At 46.1% G+C, this 15459-nt stretch overlaps 2 protein-coding genes across 5 annotated transcripts in view; one reads left to right on the forward strand and one right to left on the reverse strand.

Annotated features, from left to right (window-relative positions):
• The window catches only part of pi4kab (phosphatidylinositol 4-kinase, catalytic, alpha b), a 44458-nt gene that overhangs the window by 25012 nt on the left and 3987 nt on the right, over nt 1-15459 (reverse strand). For all 3 annotated transcript variants that reach the window (XM_006640117.3, XM_006640115.3, XM_069182082.1), the window contains exons 7-22: nt 15275-15341; nt 14416-14564; nt 13867-13932; nt 13615-13711; nt 13042-13233; nt 12407-12507; nt 11964-12093; nt 11408-11537; nt 11096-11191; nt 10716-10899; nt 10233-10336; nt 9293-9461; nt 8836-8886; nt 1749-1857; nt 983-1119; nt 500-633 (exon numbers count right to left, since the gene is read on the reverse strand). In XM_006640117.3, coding sequence (XP_006640180.1) covers nt 500-633; nt 983-1119; nt 1749-1857; nt 8836-8886; nt 9293-9461; nt 10233-10336; nt 10716-10899; nt 11096-11191; nt 11408-11537; nt 11964-12093; nt 12407-12507; nt 13042-13233; nt 13615-13711; nt 13867-13932; nt 14416-14564; nt 15275-15341 — 1916 coding nt within the window. The remainder of the gene's footprint in view (nt 1-499; nt 634-982; nt 1120-1748; nt 1858-8835; nt 8887-9292; nt 9462-10232; nt 10337-10715; nt 10900-11095; nt 11192-11407; nt 11538-11963; nt 12094-12406; nt 12508-13041; nt 13234-13614; nt 13712-13866; nt 13933-14415; nt 14565-15274; nt 15342-15459) is intronic.
• Nucleotides 2861-7028, forward strand: serpind1 (serpin peptidase inhibitor, clade D (heparin cofactor), member 1). Of its 2 annotated transcripts, none has more exons than XM_069182084.1 (5): nt 2861-2962; nt 3423-4354; nt 4657-4930; nt 5714-5858; nt 6658-7028. In XM_069182084.1, the coding sequence occupies exons 2-5, from the start codon at nt 3436-3438 to the stop codon at nt 6847-6849; spliced, it is 1530 nt and encodes a 509-aa protein (XP_069038185.1). In that variant the 5' UTR covers nt 2861-2962; nt 3423-3435; the 3' UTR covers nt 6850-7028. The 2 variants fall into 2 exon arrangements, with proteins under 2 accessions (XP_069038185.1, XP_069038186.1); XM_069182085.1 differs by having other exon boundaries at nt 2902-2962; nt 3420-4354.

The following is a 15459-nucleotide window of genomic DNA, read 5'->3' on the forward strand; positions in this document are numbered from 1 at the left end:
TGAAAGCTTCTTTTGCTAAACTGGGTTTTTCCATTAAATGAGTGGAGAGTTCCACAACCCATAACATAGTGAAGTTATTTTAGAAACAAATGCTTTCATGGGCCTGATTTGCAAAACATTATTCAAACAGATCACAAGATTACTGGCACCCAGTCAGGATGCATTTAAATTGAGTCATGATCTCCAGTACTGCCCATGAGAATTACTACTATGTAAGTTTAACAAAAATCAATCTGATTTTTTAAAAAATCAGGACTCCATCCATCATCAGAAAGCAATTTAATCCTACAAGCAGTGCAGGGTGCGCACACACGGGGACAATTTAGAGACACTAATTAACTTAACCCGTATGCCTTTGGAAGAGGGCAGCAACCCCCCCACACACAGGAAAAACATGCAAACTCCACACAGAAGGTACGCCCAGACCTGAATGAAGCCCAGCGATTTTTAGCCGCAGCTGAAGGAACATAGGTGAACGCTGACAACGGGGCTGAAATACCTCATGTACTCCAGCCTGTACACCGACAGCAGGTAAGTCGACATGGCGAAGTCCAGCTTGTTGATGAGGGCAGCCACTTCAGGGGGGGGGTCCAGTAGGTTTATAATGGTGCTTCTCAGGTCATTCAGCTCAGCCTGGGAAAAGACGACTCTGAGCACAGGCACTTCTAGAAAAAAGATAGCCCCCCTCCCATCCAAGATCACTGCAACTACGTTCATAGTCAAGACTTGCAGAGTTCTGGCTGGATACCATACAGATGAAGTGCAAGTGATTACCTTTCACTCATATAATAGTAATAATTAATTCTTCTTATTATTATTGCCCTCCTTCAATATTAAGTGCGTAGAAAGAAACAGAAAGAAGCACCGTACACAAGGCTGAGAGGGACTGCAGAAAAACTAAGTTCCTTCTGAGGAACATGACTGTAACCTTTCATAATCAAAGCCCCCTTTTCCCCAGAGGAGCCGCGTGCCGGAGGCTTACGGGAGTGACGGTGTCGTTCTTGAGGGCCGAGTTGTACTGCAGCTCGGAGCGCAGGGGCTCCCCGCTGGGGAAGGTGAGCAGGGGGGACTTGGAGGCGATCTCGCACACGCCCTCGTACCACTCCTCGGGCCACAGGCCTGCGGGGGGCAGAGCAAAGCGTCACGCCGGGAAGACCGCAAACCACACAGCAAAACCTCCTTACGAGAGGCCAAGCACCAGGCAGAAGAAGAGGCGAGCGTCTGTAACTGGTGCCCTGGGCTCATTCACTATGCAAGCATCATGCCGTCACGGGTAAAGCCGAGAATTACATTATTTCATTTTACTGACGTTTTTATCCAAAGTGACTGACATTTGCACCCACTTATACACCTGAGTTACTTTATTTAAATTATTTGGGCAAAGGACCTCCCTCAAAGGTTACAACAGCAGTATCTCACCTGGGATTTGAACCCACAGCCTTCCAGATACAGGCGCAGGACCCTGAACCCGGCCCCACAGTGCTGCTCCTCAAGCAACACTGAGCAATACTACTCTCCTGTGAGGGAGGGTGTTGCCCACTTCAGTGTGGCTTACCTGATTAAATTGGTAAGAAGCATATCAGAACCTGTGTAAATTTGTGCATTATCCAAATAAAATTCAGTACTTCTGCTTTTTGGCCTTGAAGAATTTTAAATGCTGTTACACTCGCTGAAGCAACCTTGTTGATCACTGCAGTCAAACAAGGGGATAAGACAAGAGTCCACTCGATGACCTCTTGAACACATACCTGAGCCCTCCACAGCAAACCCCATCACCACAGAGTACAGCCAGAAATCCCTGAAGAGCTTCTGCAGTCTCGGCTTGGCCTCCTTAATGGGCGGCAGCCGTCTTGTCAGCTGGAGAAACACAAGAAGGCACAAGGGGGGTTAGACCTGCCGCCCTACAGTGCATCCAAAAATGAAGCACTCAGGGCACCACGATGCACTCACAAGGAAACACAGTTAGACTACTGTCTTACAGCTCCATGGTACAGGGATCGAGTACAGCTTGGGACCCCTATCAGTGTGGAGTTTGCATGTTCTCCTAACAGGGAGACGTCAAGGGATTTGTTCCCAGAACACCTAGAGTTTGATGTCCTGAATAACCTCTTCTCACTAAGAACATAAGAATGTTCCTAAATTTGGCTCCTTCATCCCCTTTGGCAGTTAGTAGCTAACAGTAGCTAAGCTCATCCATTTCGTGATGAAAGCTAGGAAATCGTCTTCAACAGTACAGCTGGATGGCTTGTTCCATGCACCCACTACATGGGAATAAAGGGGGCCTCCTATTCTCATGTTGGGACCTTACTGATGCTGTGATGTTGTTGTTGTTGTTGTTGGTTTAAGTGACAAGTCGGGTCTGGGGACAAGGGTGAAAACATTACTCCATGTGTAACAGTATAAGTCACTAACATACAACCTTAGAACATTCAATAGTAAGCCAAAATACTGCTGGCAATAACTGTGGTTTAACAAGCAGCATTTTGACACTTTTATTGTACATTGATTTGATACAGTATCTGATCAAGGGTCTCATTTTGACTGAATTATCAATCAGGATTTGCAGAGAGATGGAAGGTTTGGTTGCTCCTTGAGATGTTATGCACCCAAAGCAGAAACGAAAGGGTTAAATGCTCCTTTACGACACAGGTGAACGGCTGTGCTCCAAACATCCATACTTCCATGAGATGTAACTCACAATTCGGTAAAGGTAAAAAGGGGCTTCTTTGTACAATCTATCGAAAAAAATGTCCAGAGAGAAAAACTTGTCACGGAAAAGATATTTCACAAGATCAATCAGGAGTCAAATCAAGAGTTAAATGTTTGACTGACATGCCAGTTTGTCAGTGATTGAACTAGACTGTGTTTACTTTGGGAAACAGGCATCAAAGTTCACCGTTAAAGAAAACAGCTCGGCCCTGAAAACTCCCTAAGAGGCACATCACAGCAGCACACGGCACAGGTAAGTCAGCTTAATTTTCTCTGCATGCCAGGAAATGTACTGCTCCCAGCTCCAGAAAAACTGAGAAGAAATAACCACAATCACAGCGCAATGATGATTCCAGACTATGGCACGTTAAATGAGGCAATTCAAACAGATTCTTCCACAATGTATCCTTAAGAAGTCGAATGTTAGAAAAAAACCTGTAACCCTGTAGGCATGTGTTTAAAATCTATTACTGTAACGTAGTGGAATTAATTAAATTCTCTTTAATCAATTACACTACTGTGTAACTGCATTAATACTGTGTATTAGTGTACATTGTTAGTAACTGTGTATTAATCAAAACACTTTCTGTGTGATCCATGCAAATAATCGATAACATCATAGATATTAAAAATGACTCTTAAAGTCTTAAAACAATAGGATTTCTTACACGTGGAGCTCAACGAATAACATTTTCTCTGTGTGCTGAAAGCAGCTTTCCTTCCAGGATGTGGTTCCTAACCATCGCAGCCGTGGCATGTCTGTTCCCACCTGCCTCCCACGCTGGGGTAAAGGATCTGAGCCTTCACTTCAGCCAGACCGATCACAGCCCCCCGCCGTCGGCGGGGCCTCGGGGCTCCCAGCCGGGCGGGGCCGGGGACGTGGAGAAGATCCCGACCGACTTCCACAAAGAGAACACGGTGACGAACGACCTCCCGTTCGACGGGGGCTTCGAGGAGGAGGACTACATCGATTTCGACAAGCTGCTGGGGCTGGACGACACCGACTACGACGCCATCGACGAAATCGACACCCCGGCTCCCGGCGGGGACGTCGTCACCGAGCCCACTGACCCCCAGGTGAGGAGAGCCAACCTATACCGCCTCTTCCACGGACAGACCCGAATCCAGAGGCTCAGCACCGCCAACGCCGACTTCGGCTTCAGCCTCTACAGGAGCCTGAGGAATGCCGCCAACCAGACGGACAACATCCTGTTCGCGCCCGCTGGCGTCTCCATCGCCATGGGCATGATAGACCTGGGAACCAAGCAGCACACCCACGAGCAGCTCTTCTCCGTGCTGGGCTTCCAGGACCTCGTCAACGCCAGCTCTAAGTACGAGGACAGCACCGTGCACAAGCTCTTCCGGAAGCTCACCCACCGCCTCTTCAGGCGCAACTTCGGCTACACCCTGCGGTCCGTCAACGACCTGTACGTGGAGAGGGGCCGCAGCATCACGGACGCCTTCCGGGCCACCGTGAAGGAGTACTACTTCGCCGAGCCCCAGTCGGTGGACTTCAGGGACCCGGCGTTCCTCCTCAAGGCGAATCAGCGCATTTCAAAGCTGACCAAAGGCCTCATTAAAGAGGGGCTGAAGAACGTCAACCCTGACACGGTGCTGATGCTTCTCAATTATCTGTACTTCAAAGGTGAGATATTAATCACGTGCAGCGTGACACTCTTCTGCGTAAAGTCTGGAGGAGCTGAATTAATCAGCCACTTCATAAGATACAATACACTATAAACTTTAAATGTACTATTATTATAAAGATATTTACCTGGTTTGAAACATAACATTGTACTACTTTTGTATCCAATTAACGTCTTGTTTTCTTAATCAATTTAGCATTATTTTACATCTCACGCGGGTTTCTTCTGCAGCTCCGGAGGGACTAGTTTGATGTGTAAAAACGGAACATCTTAGTGAACAAACGTCATTCTTTTCGGACAGGGACGTGGGAAAACAAATTCCCAGCAAAGCAGACCAGCTATCGCAGTTTCCGCCTGAGCGAGAGGGAAACCGTCCGCGTGCCCATGATGCAGACCAAGGGGAACTTCCTGGCTGCTGCTGACCACGAGCTGGACTGCGACATCTTGCAGATGTCCTACGTGGGCAACATAAGCATGCTGGTGGCCATCCCCAGGAAGCTGTCTGGGATGAGGAACCTGGAGACACAGATCTCGCCAGCTGTGGTCAACAGATGGATCAACAGCATGACCAACAGGCAAGTCTGCTCCTTGCCACCTTACTGCTTTCAGCTTATACTTGGTATATCTCAAATACCTGACGCATCTTTGCAAAAAGGACCTGTCAGCTCAAGTCTCCAAAAGAAATGAAATGTTCCTGGGCAACATTCCCATAAATTTGGCCTCTGTGCAAAAACCAGACCTATGCTATAAATAATAAATCAGGTCAAAGGGTACTGCACCAGCACAATGTATTAAATTCCAGCTATCAACTAAGTTTTGGTGGAACTGATAAAAAAAGGGAATACAAACATTGCTGCTTCGCCAATTTTCTGGGCGGTTTAAACAATATAAAGACAGGATTATGGGCATTTGCTTCCAAGACCTGATGGGGATGCTAATAATTATCATCCATATTTTTGTCACAAATTACTGATTCCATGTATTTGCTTTAAAACAAGAGCATTGTAAAACCGCGTGGTGGCAGTTAGCAGAGGAAATGTGGGGTGTTCAATACAAGTGCAAAGAATTCTTCAGCAAATGCACTTTGTAAGCAAACAGCAGAACAGCCTGTCCACAAACTCAGCCAAAGGTACTTCTGAACTGCACAGTGCATGCCACTGGTGTCTGCAGAGAGATTCCATCTTAGTGACTATGCTCTTTCCTGCCATGAATTACCCATCAAATTAGTCCTCTGTTTCTAGAACCCAAATTTTAACCATAATGGCTCGATAATGAAGGAACTGCCCTACATACTACTGTAATTAACCAAAGAGATTAACGTTGACCAAGACACACACTCTGACCTGTTCTTCATGCAGAACCCGAGAAGTTGTCTTCCCCAAATTCAAGCTGGAAAGGAACTACAACTTGATTGGACACCTGAAGGAGATGGGGCTTACGGACCTGTTTAACGTGACCGCAGACTTCTCTGGCATGACAGATGAGAAAATAGCCATTGATATGGTACAGTAAATGCACAATCAACACTACCAGCAGCTATATCACCCTGCCACTGAGCTATATTCACACCTAGAAGTGTTCATGACTCCAGGAGTAGGCCGGTATTGCTGCACTCTTTTTGAAATAGGAACGTGTAGGCATAACAGACATATCACCCTGCAACTGCAGCCCACTGAAGCTCAGCAGATATGAGCCTGGCCAGTACCTGGATGGGAGACCTCCTGGGAAAGCTAAGGTTGCTGCTGGAAGAGGTGTTAGTGCGGCCAGCAGGGGGTGCTCACCCTATGGTCTATGTGGGTCCTTATGCCCCATTTTAGTGATGGGGACACAAAACTATAAAAGGGCGCAGTCCTACAGACGACAAATAAAAGCGAGATCCTGACTCTATGTAGTCATTAAAAATCTCAGGGTATTTCTTGAAATGAGTAGAGGTTTAACCCCGGTGTCCTGGCCAAATTTCCCCCTGGCCTTTACCAATCATGGCCTCCTAATAATCCCCCATCTGTGAACTGGCTCCATCACTCCGCTCTCCTCCCCACTGAGAGCTGGTGTGTGGGGAGCACTATGGCTGCTGTCACATCACCCAGGTGGCGCTGCACACTGGTGGTGAGGGAGGGGAGTCTAGAAGAGCTCTATATAAATGTAAGGAGTTATCATTATCAAGAGTTTGCAGCACCAATCCTACAATCAAAAATTTTCCCCTGCCTCTCAACACTCAACAAAAAAGCAGGAACCAGTGGAGCATCAGTCTGGTCCACAGCCCTGCATGCAAAGCTTCTCTCCTCTGCTTCCTCCCCCGCAGTTCAAGCACCAGGCTACGATCACGGTGAACGAGGAAGGCACGGAGGCGGCTGCCGTGACCACAGTGGGCTTCATGCCCCTGTCGGCCCAGATCCGCTTCATCGTGGACCGGCCCTTCCTCTTCCTCATCTACGAGCACCGCACCAGCTGCCTGCTCTTCATGGGCCGCGTCGTCAACCCCAACAACAACTAAAACCCAAGGGCCCCAGGGAGCTGTGGTTTGCCTTCACACAAGAAGACAGAATAAGAAACGTTGCCAGCTTATATCGTCTCCATCTTAAGCTACTGATGGCAAAATAAATTACAGCAGCCTAGTGGCTGATAAGACCAAGAAACGTTGGTACTAAAACATTAAATATAAATGGTATGTTAGCCGATTCAGTATTGTGCTTTCGTTTTCTCACTTTGTGACAGAATCTTTCCCATGTGGAACAGGGTTATGATAACAAAATCAGATAAATGGAGGTTTACAATAAAAACATTGGCTCTAATTGCAAATCTTTAAAAAAAAAATGCAGTTTTCCGTAGGATACTCCTACAATTCATTTTCATACTAAGAGGTTTCTAAACAGTTTGAATTCCTTTAAAAAAATCCCTTTGTATGGGAGCAAATATTAAGAAATATAAAAAAGGTTACCAACAAGAGGGGGAAATTTGGGCCATCTAACACATTTGAATGCTAGCAGCAATTTAATCTCAGGAGGTCATCCAGTAGTTTCTTGACAGAAGTCAAGGTATTGATTTCAAGAACAATGGCTGGGTAGCTTCAATTCTGCATACATTACTGCGCAGTTAGTCAGCATTTCTGAATAAGGTTAATAATTTAGGCAATGCTGTTCAAAGAGTTGGATAACAGCATCCAAGAGTCATCACACAGCAGCACAGAGCAGCAAGCATCAGATCATCAATAAGGATAGAGTGCTACAGGCTTATTTCCTGTTGCCTAGAGCAGTTTGACACATTTTAATTGGAAATCCATTTCTGAATACATCAATGAAGCATCTGGATTAATTAGTGTCCTTAAAAATTAATTTCATTTTACCAATACAATTTTCGGTTCTTAATACCATTTAGACAATTCTCCTTCTACAAAAGCATTATTTCCAGCAGCTCATTTCCCCAGTCCAAATTCATTTCTCTTGTTTTGCTAGTGGCAAACAGCTTGTGATTATCCTGACAGCTCTCTGTTTTGTTCAAGTATGCGCTGTACAAATTGTGAAGTACGATGCCAATGTCTGAAAACTGCCCCATTAAAGATATTACATAAAATGATCCTTCTGTGACTCACACAATTAATAATTCAGTAAGGCTAAGCAATGTATTCAAATTTAAATGTCTTTTGAGATAGAAAATAATGTGGACAGACTTAAAAGAACAGTTTTCTGGAATTAGGGTCAATGACAGGACAGCTACAGTATACATCAGCAGAACTGCAAGTCAACATCTTGTTTTGCAAGCTGTGTAAATATTTGTTTCACAGGTGAAACATTAACTGGAATGGAGACTTGTCTGAATTGTCTGTGCTCTTTCAGGTGATTCATTACAATGAATTAAATAGAAGAAAACAAGAACTTCACCAAATCACTGAACGTCAACAGCTGAAATGTCAGCAGTTTAGCAAGAGAATAGCGTCGCTAAGATTTCTAGAAATGCCTTCAATCCACACCCTGCTCAAGCTCCACTGAACCTCACTGTACTTTAATGATGTTAAGAAGCCTGAACAGAGCAGAATAAGAGTTACTAAAGGATAGATTCAAATGGTCGGTACCAAGAGTAACTAAAAAACTAAGGGGTAGGGCCTGAATCAATAAATATTGATTAATTGCTTTAAACAAGCAAGACCCTATAAGGAATGTCCACAGCTTCCTGCAAATAATGAGGTCATTCTGATTAGTGCGCTGTTTTTAGGACCCACACATAAAAGGACTGCTTATTCCTTCCAATAGCTTGTTTAAAAAAACCTCACTCCACCCCCTGTCCATCTGCAGACCCATGTGATTTCAGCCGGAGCCAGCAGAAGCAACTGGTTTAGGACAGACTAGCAAACACTGTTGTTTGGTGATGTTGATGCGAGTTTCTTTAGCAGAGTGACAAGATGTGTTGCTGTACGCCGGGCTTCGTACAGTTAAAAAACAAAGGCATTGCATTTTTACAGATGTTTGACAAGACGTGTCCTTACCACAGCAATGACTGGAATCAGCACTCCCAGGTTGCCAGCACTGCTGGATGCCTGCAGGAGAACGTAACATAACGAGTTTAACGTTCACAATATAACAATCTTACAAGACAACAAAGAAGAAAGGAATCGCACTAAGTCACGCATCGATTGGACCGCTTCAGGCACGTGGCCCATACAAAAAGTGGAAATGAAATTAACCAGAGAACACCGCTTACAAATAGCGAGACAGGAAATGCAGATGAATGCAAAACCTCTCGCCCGAGTACAGTGGGTGAATGAGAGATCCAGACAATACAGAACCCATTTCACTCCTTTAGGCAACGTGACAGGATTCTCACTCTGGAAACAGGACTAATCCCACCAGAATGAGAAAACCAGGCAGGTGGATTTGTACTGCACGGGTTTGCTGCTGGTGTGCTGCTTCCCGAGTGATTCCAGAGGCACACCGGCACCGTACCTTGAGCGCTGGCCCCTTCTCGCTCGCCCGTTCGCTCGCCCTCTTGCCCTCCAGCCCCAGCTGCACGAAGAGCTCGAGGAGGTTGACCAGTAACTCGTCCACCATCTGTTCCCCCTGCAGGTTGGCGGCGATGTTGGCCAGGGCGTTGATCACGGCCAGAGAGCAGTGCCTGCACACGGAAACAACGCCAGCCCTCGCTCAGTGCCACGCCGAAACGGTCCCGGGTCTTCGAAAGTCAGCGGGTTCTATTATAAAGCGTCTTGCAAAAACTCTCATTTTTGTTTGACCAGCTACAGAAGTCAGTCAAGTAATCCAAAAGGTGTATTGCATATTTTTTCCCCATCATTTTTAAAAACTGATGTCTGAAATAGTGCTTATACTGGAGATCAAAATGTTGGAAAAACACTGGGCTTTTAAGAAAAAATATAAGATGTTTATATTTGTTTGCGTGGATTGTTTTCAGAAAACAAATTGGCAAGAAACCAGTAAGAATTATGATAATGTAGAAATATTTACCAGTAAATTAGTAAAGAACATTCTAAAAATACTCCCAACTCAAAACAGGTAAAGGGGCTCTCCTGAACACGGGTGAAGCTCAATGAACGTGGGTTTGAGCAGTAGAAAACCAGGATTGCGATTCCCGGATGACAGGGTACGATTATCTGGCCACAGCTCTCTCAGCTCACTGCAAGACAGTGACCACTGTGGCCTCAAAAGGTGCTTGTGGTGCTGTCAGCGAGAGACGCGGCCCAACTCCCGCTGGAGCTGAACCTGCAGTACGAGGCGGACTACACTTTCTCCTTCCACATGTAATCACGGATTGTAACCAAGAGTCGAGCTACAAAAAAACACACAGCTGACAAAAACAATTGGCGATCCTAAATTATAATATATAATGAATAATTCCAAGACCTCAGGTTTAAGCCTGAGACCCAGTTACCTGTATCCATGGTCCCTGTGGTCTTTTGTAGCCGAGTAGACCACTGAACTGGCCTTCACACTGATCTGCTGGAACAGGTTCCACACCTCCTGATAAATGTATTGCTAAAGCAAAACAAGAAAACATGGGTAGTGTTTTGCCTTGTTGGTCTCTGATTGTCACTGATAAATGGACCTATTTCGGACTGAAATGCATTCCATTTTTCATTATAAGATGAAGTCGCCAGATGACACTGGGCTGGCTTTTAACTAAAATATTAATGGCTAGATCTATCCTGTTACTTTTCCAAACAACTCTGCCAGCCAGACAGGTCTGCCCTATTGCCCTTTCCATCTTCTTCTTTACATATGAACATCTTACCTGGGAAGATTTATCATACTTTTTACATCTATTATCATAAGGTGATGCAGAAGATTTACAGAATACAACCCGACAGATGCATAAAGAATGTTACTGTATAAACAGTGGGGTCCTGGAACTTACATTTCCTGTGATCACCATGCATCCCAGCTGGTCTATTATCAGCACATCCAGCTGGGAGGGCGGCTGGCAAAACTTCTGCTGCAGGATCTGCAGGATGGGTTCCATCACCTTGGGGGTGTCCCGCAGGGCTACTGCAATATGGCCTAGCGCTCGGATGGTGTGGTCCGGGATGAGGTGAGCATCCCTGAAGGACAGTGGGGAAAAATGTCCATCAAATACATGTGTATAATTATAGCTTCACGTGCAGCACAGCACAAAATGCAGAAGGTAAGAGAAAACATTTTTTTTTTTTATGATACTAGGATAGAAGAGCAATTTCTACAAGGAAAGCTTCACCCCTCCACCCTCTTTCTGAATAGGGTGAATAGTGGCCAGCATACTTATCATTCTCCTGCGAAATGTAGAGGCGGTTGGACAGGCTGGCCAAGAAGGCCTCCACAATCACAGGATCCATCGTCAGCCCCGCTTTCAGACATCTGGAGGAAGAACAAAACAAAACCGTAAAGCCTGCAGTCCATTCTCATACATTCGGGACGAAGATCAGCAGCAATGGTGCATGTTGCCCTTCTTGCCATATTTTACACCCGTTTCGGTCTTTCCCCCCCTCCTCACGTCTTTTGAAAAACGTCTCGCCTCTTCTGAGCCCAGGGACTGATCTGAGCCTCCCCCCTGCTGCCCCCCTGACCCCTCACCTGCAGATGTTGTCGATGGAGATGTCCCGCAGCTGCTCATACATGGAGGGCTGGCTCTTCTTGTTGGAGAGCACGTTGAGGGTGGACTGCGAGTGCTCATTGGTGACGCTGATCTTAATCTCTCCGGTCCCTTCGAAAGGAAGGCAAAGCCATTCAGTGATCGTCTTTCCTGCTTCCCTGTCAAGTCTATCAGGACACTTAGGGCTACAATGTCCAGCTCTCTCACCAGCCCTGGACACTGCAACCCAGAGGTTTGTGGGTTGAAATCCCAGGAGAGATGCTGCTGTTCTACCCCTGAGCGAGGGACTTTAATCAAACTGCTCCAGTAAAAACCTCTGTGGTATTAAACAGGACTACAGATCATCACTGAATATAAGAATGCTCTCTCAACTACTGTAACTTACCTGGTAATACAGAAATACAAAAAGCACTGCTAAATTCATTGACATGTTATTAGTTACCAATTTTCTCAGTTTAGGTGAAGCAAGGAGACAAATGATTGCTCCTAGCGTCTGGACGAGTGAATGCTGAAAGATGCAGCACCCTGCCTGGTTACCTGTGTGATACTGGCTGTGGTATTTGTACAGCTTCACCAGCACGGGCGAGGGGACCACGAGGAAATCGCGCAGCGAGGTGGTCACAGGGTGGGCCACCACAGGGAATCGCTCGCACAGACGCCCCAACCCCTGCACCGGGAGCACAAGAAGGAAGGGCGGGGGTCAAAATCGACAGCTTCCGACAGCCATGATGCAAAAACAGATGGTGGTGGCACCCCAATACTTGGCATGCTGCTCTCCAACAGGAAAGGCACACAAAATGTAAATCACAAGTGAAGTGTGAAAATGCTACATTTTATCCTAATAATAACAACATCATTTTCCCCAACAATCAGGCCGAATTCAGTTCCTGTTAGTTAAAAAAAGAAACTCTGCAGACCCAGAGTGAGAGTCTGGAAGATCTTGCAGCCTACGTGGAGAGACTTTACCCCAGAGCTCTTACCTGTAAACAGCAGATCAGCAGGGGCATGTGGGCGATGATGACTTTGCTTGACGTTTTGGACTGGAGTTTCTCCGACAGCTTCGTGCACAGATTCTCCGCCCCTTGAAGACAAAACACCAACCAGATGTCTCCATGTATTATTTTCCAAACAAAAGTACTTGTCAGGCTGGGATTTGAACTGAAAAGACAGCTCGATCTTAAAGAAAACGAGGGAGGATGACATTAAACCGACTCGAAAAGCCTCGCAGTGCAGAAACATCTGCTCAGGCAGGGAAAAGCACGGATCAATCAAAGTGATTGATTCTAGTAATCAAGAGCAGATCTGATAGTGCTCCCAGCAGTTAGGCTGCTAATAAAGAATAAAAACAGCACAAGGCACTGAAAGTCAACCCAAGGTATTTCTTCAGAATGAACAGTTAAGAAGACAAAAACTACGTGGAAGTGCATTTAAAACCGAGAACAGGATGGTTATGACGGTATAGAATAAGAATACAATTTTTTCCCCCCAAGAAACAGCTAAATGAGATTCGAGGATCGTTTAACTACCAAAAGAGCTATACGGGACGAATCACCTCCCCTCTATGGAACCTTTTCTTATACTTTTATTTCCTCAGGTCAGCAGCAGGCGCCTGTACCTTGCTCCTCCTTCACAGCCCACACCATGAGGTCCACACAGGCGGCGCTGGCCTGGCAGCGCAGCTTCAGGGGGTTCAGCTCGCTGTGCACGTGCTCCACGTCGTGCAGGATCTTCTGCAGCTCCGACTGGCTGATGCTGAACTGCTCCAGCACGAAGTCGTGGACCTCCTTCACAAACGAGGTCTGCAGGTCTGGCGGGAGAACAGCTGGTCACACCCGGGCCAGCGCCAGCAGGGGGCGGCAGCCGGTTGCTAGGCAACCGTGCGCGTGCGTGGAGGTGCTGTCTACCTGCACAGCTGGACCTCTCCTGTCAACTGAGGATGCGCCCCACTTTCTAATTTTCCCCCTCTGCCATTCTCGCCGTTTCCTCTGTCCCACCCAACACCAACATTTCCAACTGCTGTCCTTTAGTCTCTGCGTTTCCTCCTCTCAGCTCGTATCAATCTCATACTGAGTCCAACGACAACTAGACTCCAATCGCACACCCACACAGGAAAGAAAACATCCTACACCTGAGCCAGTCCTTGTTGGGAAGAATTCGAAAAAAGACTGGTCTTGAACACAGTCCTTACCTCTCATGTAATATAAAGTGTCCCTCAGCATTTTAAACATGGCCACATACAGGGGATCACTGAATGTCTTGTAACAGAGGTCTATGTTGGGATTCAACTGAAAACACAAGAGAACAAAATGAGAAAATTCCTTAATAACAAAAATGTTTGGAGCCACACTCCTGCCACCTGAATGCATTCACGGCATGCAGCAGGGATTGAAAACAAAAGCCGACAGATAGGGGGCTTAACGTCATGAGAAAAAAGACACACCTCCAAGACCTCCGTCATGACTGAATCCAGGGTTTTCAGAACCGAGTCTGCGACAATCTGTTTTACCTGTGGGGGACAAAGCACCAATATATAGTCAGGGTCGCAAAAAAAATCCTAGAGTTTACCGCATAACTTTCCCTTGAGTGTAAACAGCAAGGCTGAAATTTTACTTTCAAGGCGAATTTCACAAGGAATGGAGCTCAAGAGCAAAAACATGCCATCTGTCACAAGAGAAGAACGTATCTATGCAAAGAGTAACAATGGGTTGTCTGCCCTGCTGCGCAACACCATGTGCTTAATGAGAACACCGGAACACCAGAGGAAAACCAGTCACTGCTGAGCCACAGCCTGCTTCCTTATTAAGGTGCCAAAGAGACAAGTGAAAATAATTACTGCTAATTACACTTGTCTTTTTGTCAAGCAAACCTCCCTTCCTCTTGCAATGACGTACGTTAACGCCGGAAAAAAAGCAGCTAATGACGCTTGCAGGAACACTGGGGACACGGTTTTTATTACGATCTGGAGAGGAGGAAGAACCGAGCCCAGCACCATGTGCAGAAGCTGCCGCAGGACTTCCAGGGGGATGTCAAACTCCTTGCTGCTGTGGCCCGTGAACAGGGGAGAGACGGAGAAGCTGGAGCTGATGGTGGAGAAGTAGTAGTCGGGGTCCACTGCACTGCCATCGGGAAGGTAGGAGCCTGGAGGGACAAGACCAGCTGTAACACTGAGGTCACGGACACAGGCAACCACAGCCTGAGAAAAGTCTCGTCTTTCAACCAGCCCTAGAACTGCACCCTAACCCAACCAAACACCCAACAACAGTCCTTTAGTCTAAAGCAGCCTTTTCCTACTGTTAGCCACTAATTTCTATCTTCTTATCATGCACACAATGCAGAGAAAACCATAAATTAGCATGATTCTCACGGCTGTGCAATCCAACTTCACTTTATTGGCACTCTTAAATACAGATTTACAGATTAAATCTGTAAAAAGGCATTAGAGCCCCCTAATATATATTAATCCATTGGAAAATGTTCATCCGTCTTAGGTGTAACTTCCCTTACGAATTCCCTTTGCAAGGCTTCATGAACACCCACTGATTCATGGAAAAATAAATCTTTTCAGCTGTAAATAAGGAGAAGCTGAGCTCTGCAAGAAACTTGTAATGAGCAGCAAAGGTCATGTGCCAAGAGGAGAGACGACAAAGGAAAGCCCACAGGACACATTTGCCCTGAACTCCTTCCGCCACATCTGGACACCATGGACACACAAACACAAAACTGGATTTAGTTGGCACTCAATCCCGTTTTTAAAAAAACCCAAACACTTTACACTCCCGGATCCATTTAAACAGCAAGCAGATTGCATTTTGAAAACACTTCACAAAATCTTTAAGGGAGAAGTTCACCTTCAAAATACTGTGCTGTCAACCCTGCTGGAGAGCTGGGCAGAGTCCCTCCGCGCTCCGGACTGGCCTGGAAACAGACGAAACCGACTGAAAACACGTCACGCAACACAAAAATGAAAGCAAGAAGCAGTTACTGAGCAACTCGGGGGGGAGAGCAGAGTGTAAAATCTATTTGATTGTGGAAA

This window comes from Lepisosteus oculatus, chromosome 22 (assembly GCF_040954835.1).
Source record: "Lepisosteus oculatus isolate fLepOcu1 chromosome 22, fLepOcu1.hap2, whole genome shotgun sequence".
Lineage (NCBI taxonomy): Eukaryota > Metazoa > Chordata > Actinopteri > Semionotiformes > Lepisosteidae > Lepisosteus > Lepisosteus oculatus.

Bases quoted from the DNA above. Each gene is read 5' to 3' on its own strand.
- serpind1 (XM_069182084.1), top strand. From the start codon at position 3,436: ATGTGGTTCCTAACCATCGCAGCCGTGGCATGTCTGTTCCCACCTGCC. The intron at 4,355-4,656 runs GTGAGATATTAA...CTTTTCGGACAG, and splicing joins CAATTATCTGTACTTCAAAG to GGACGTGGGAAAACAAATTC. The intron at 5,859-6,657 runs GTACAGTAAATG...CCTCCCCCGCAG, and splicing joins AGAAAATAGCCATTGATATG to TTCAAGCACCAGGCTACGAT.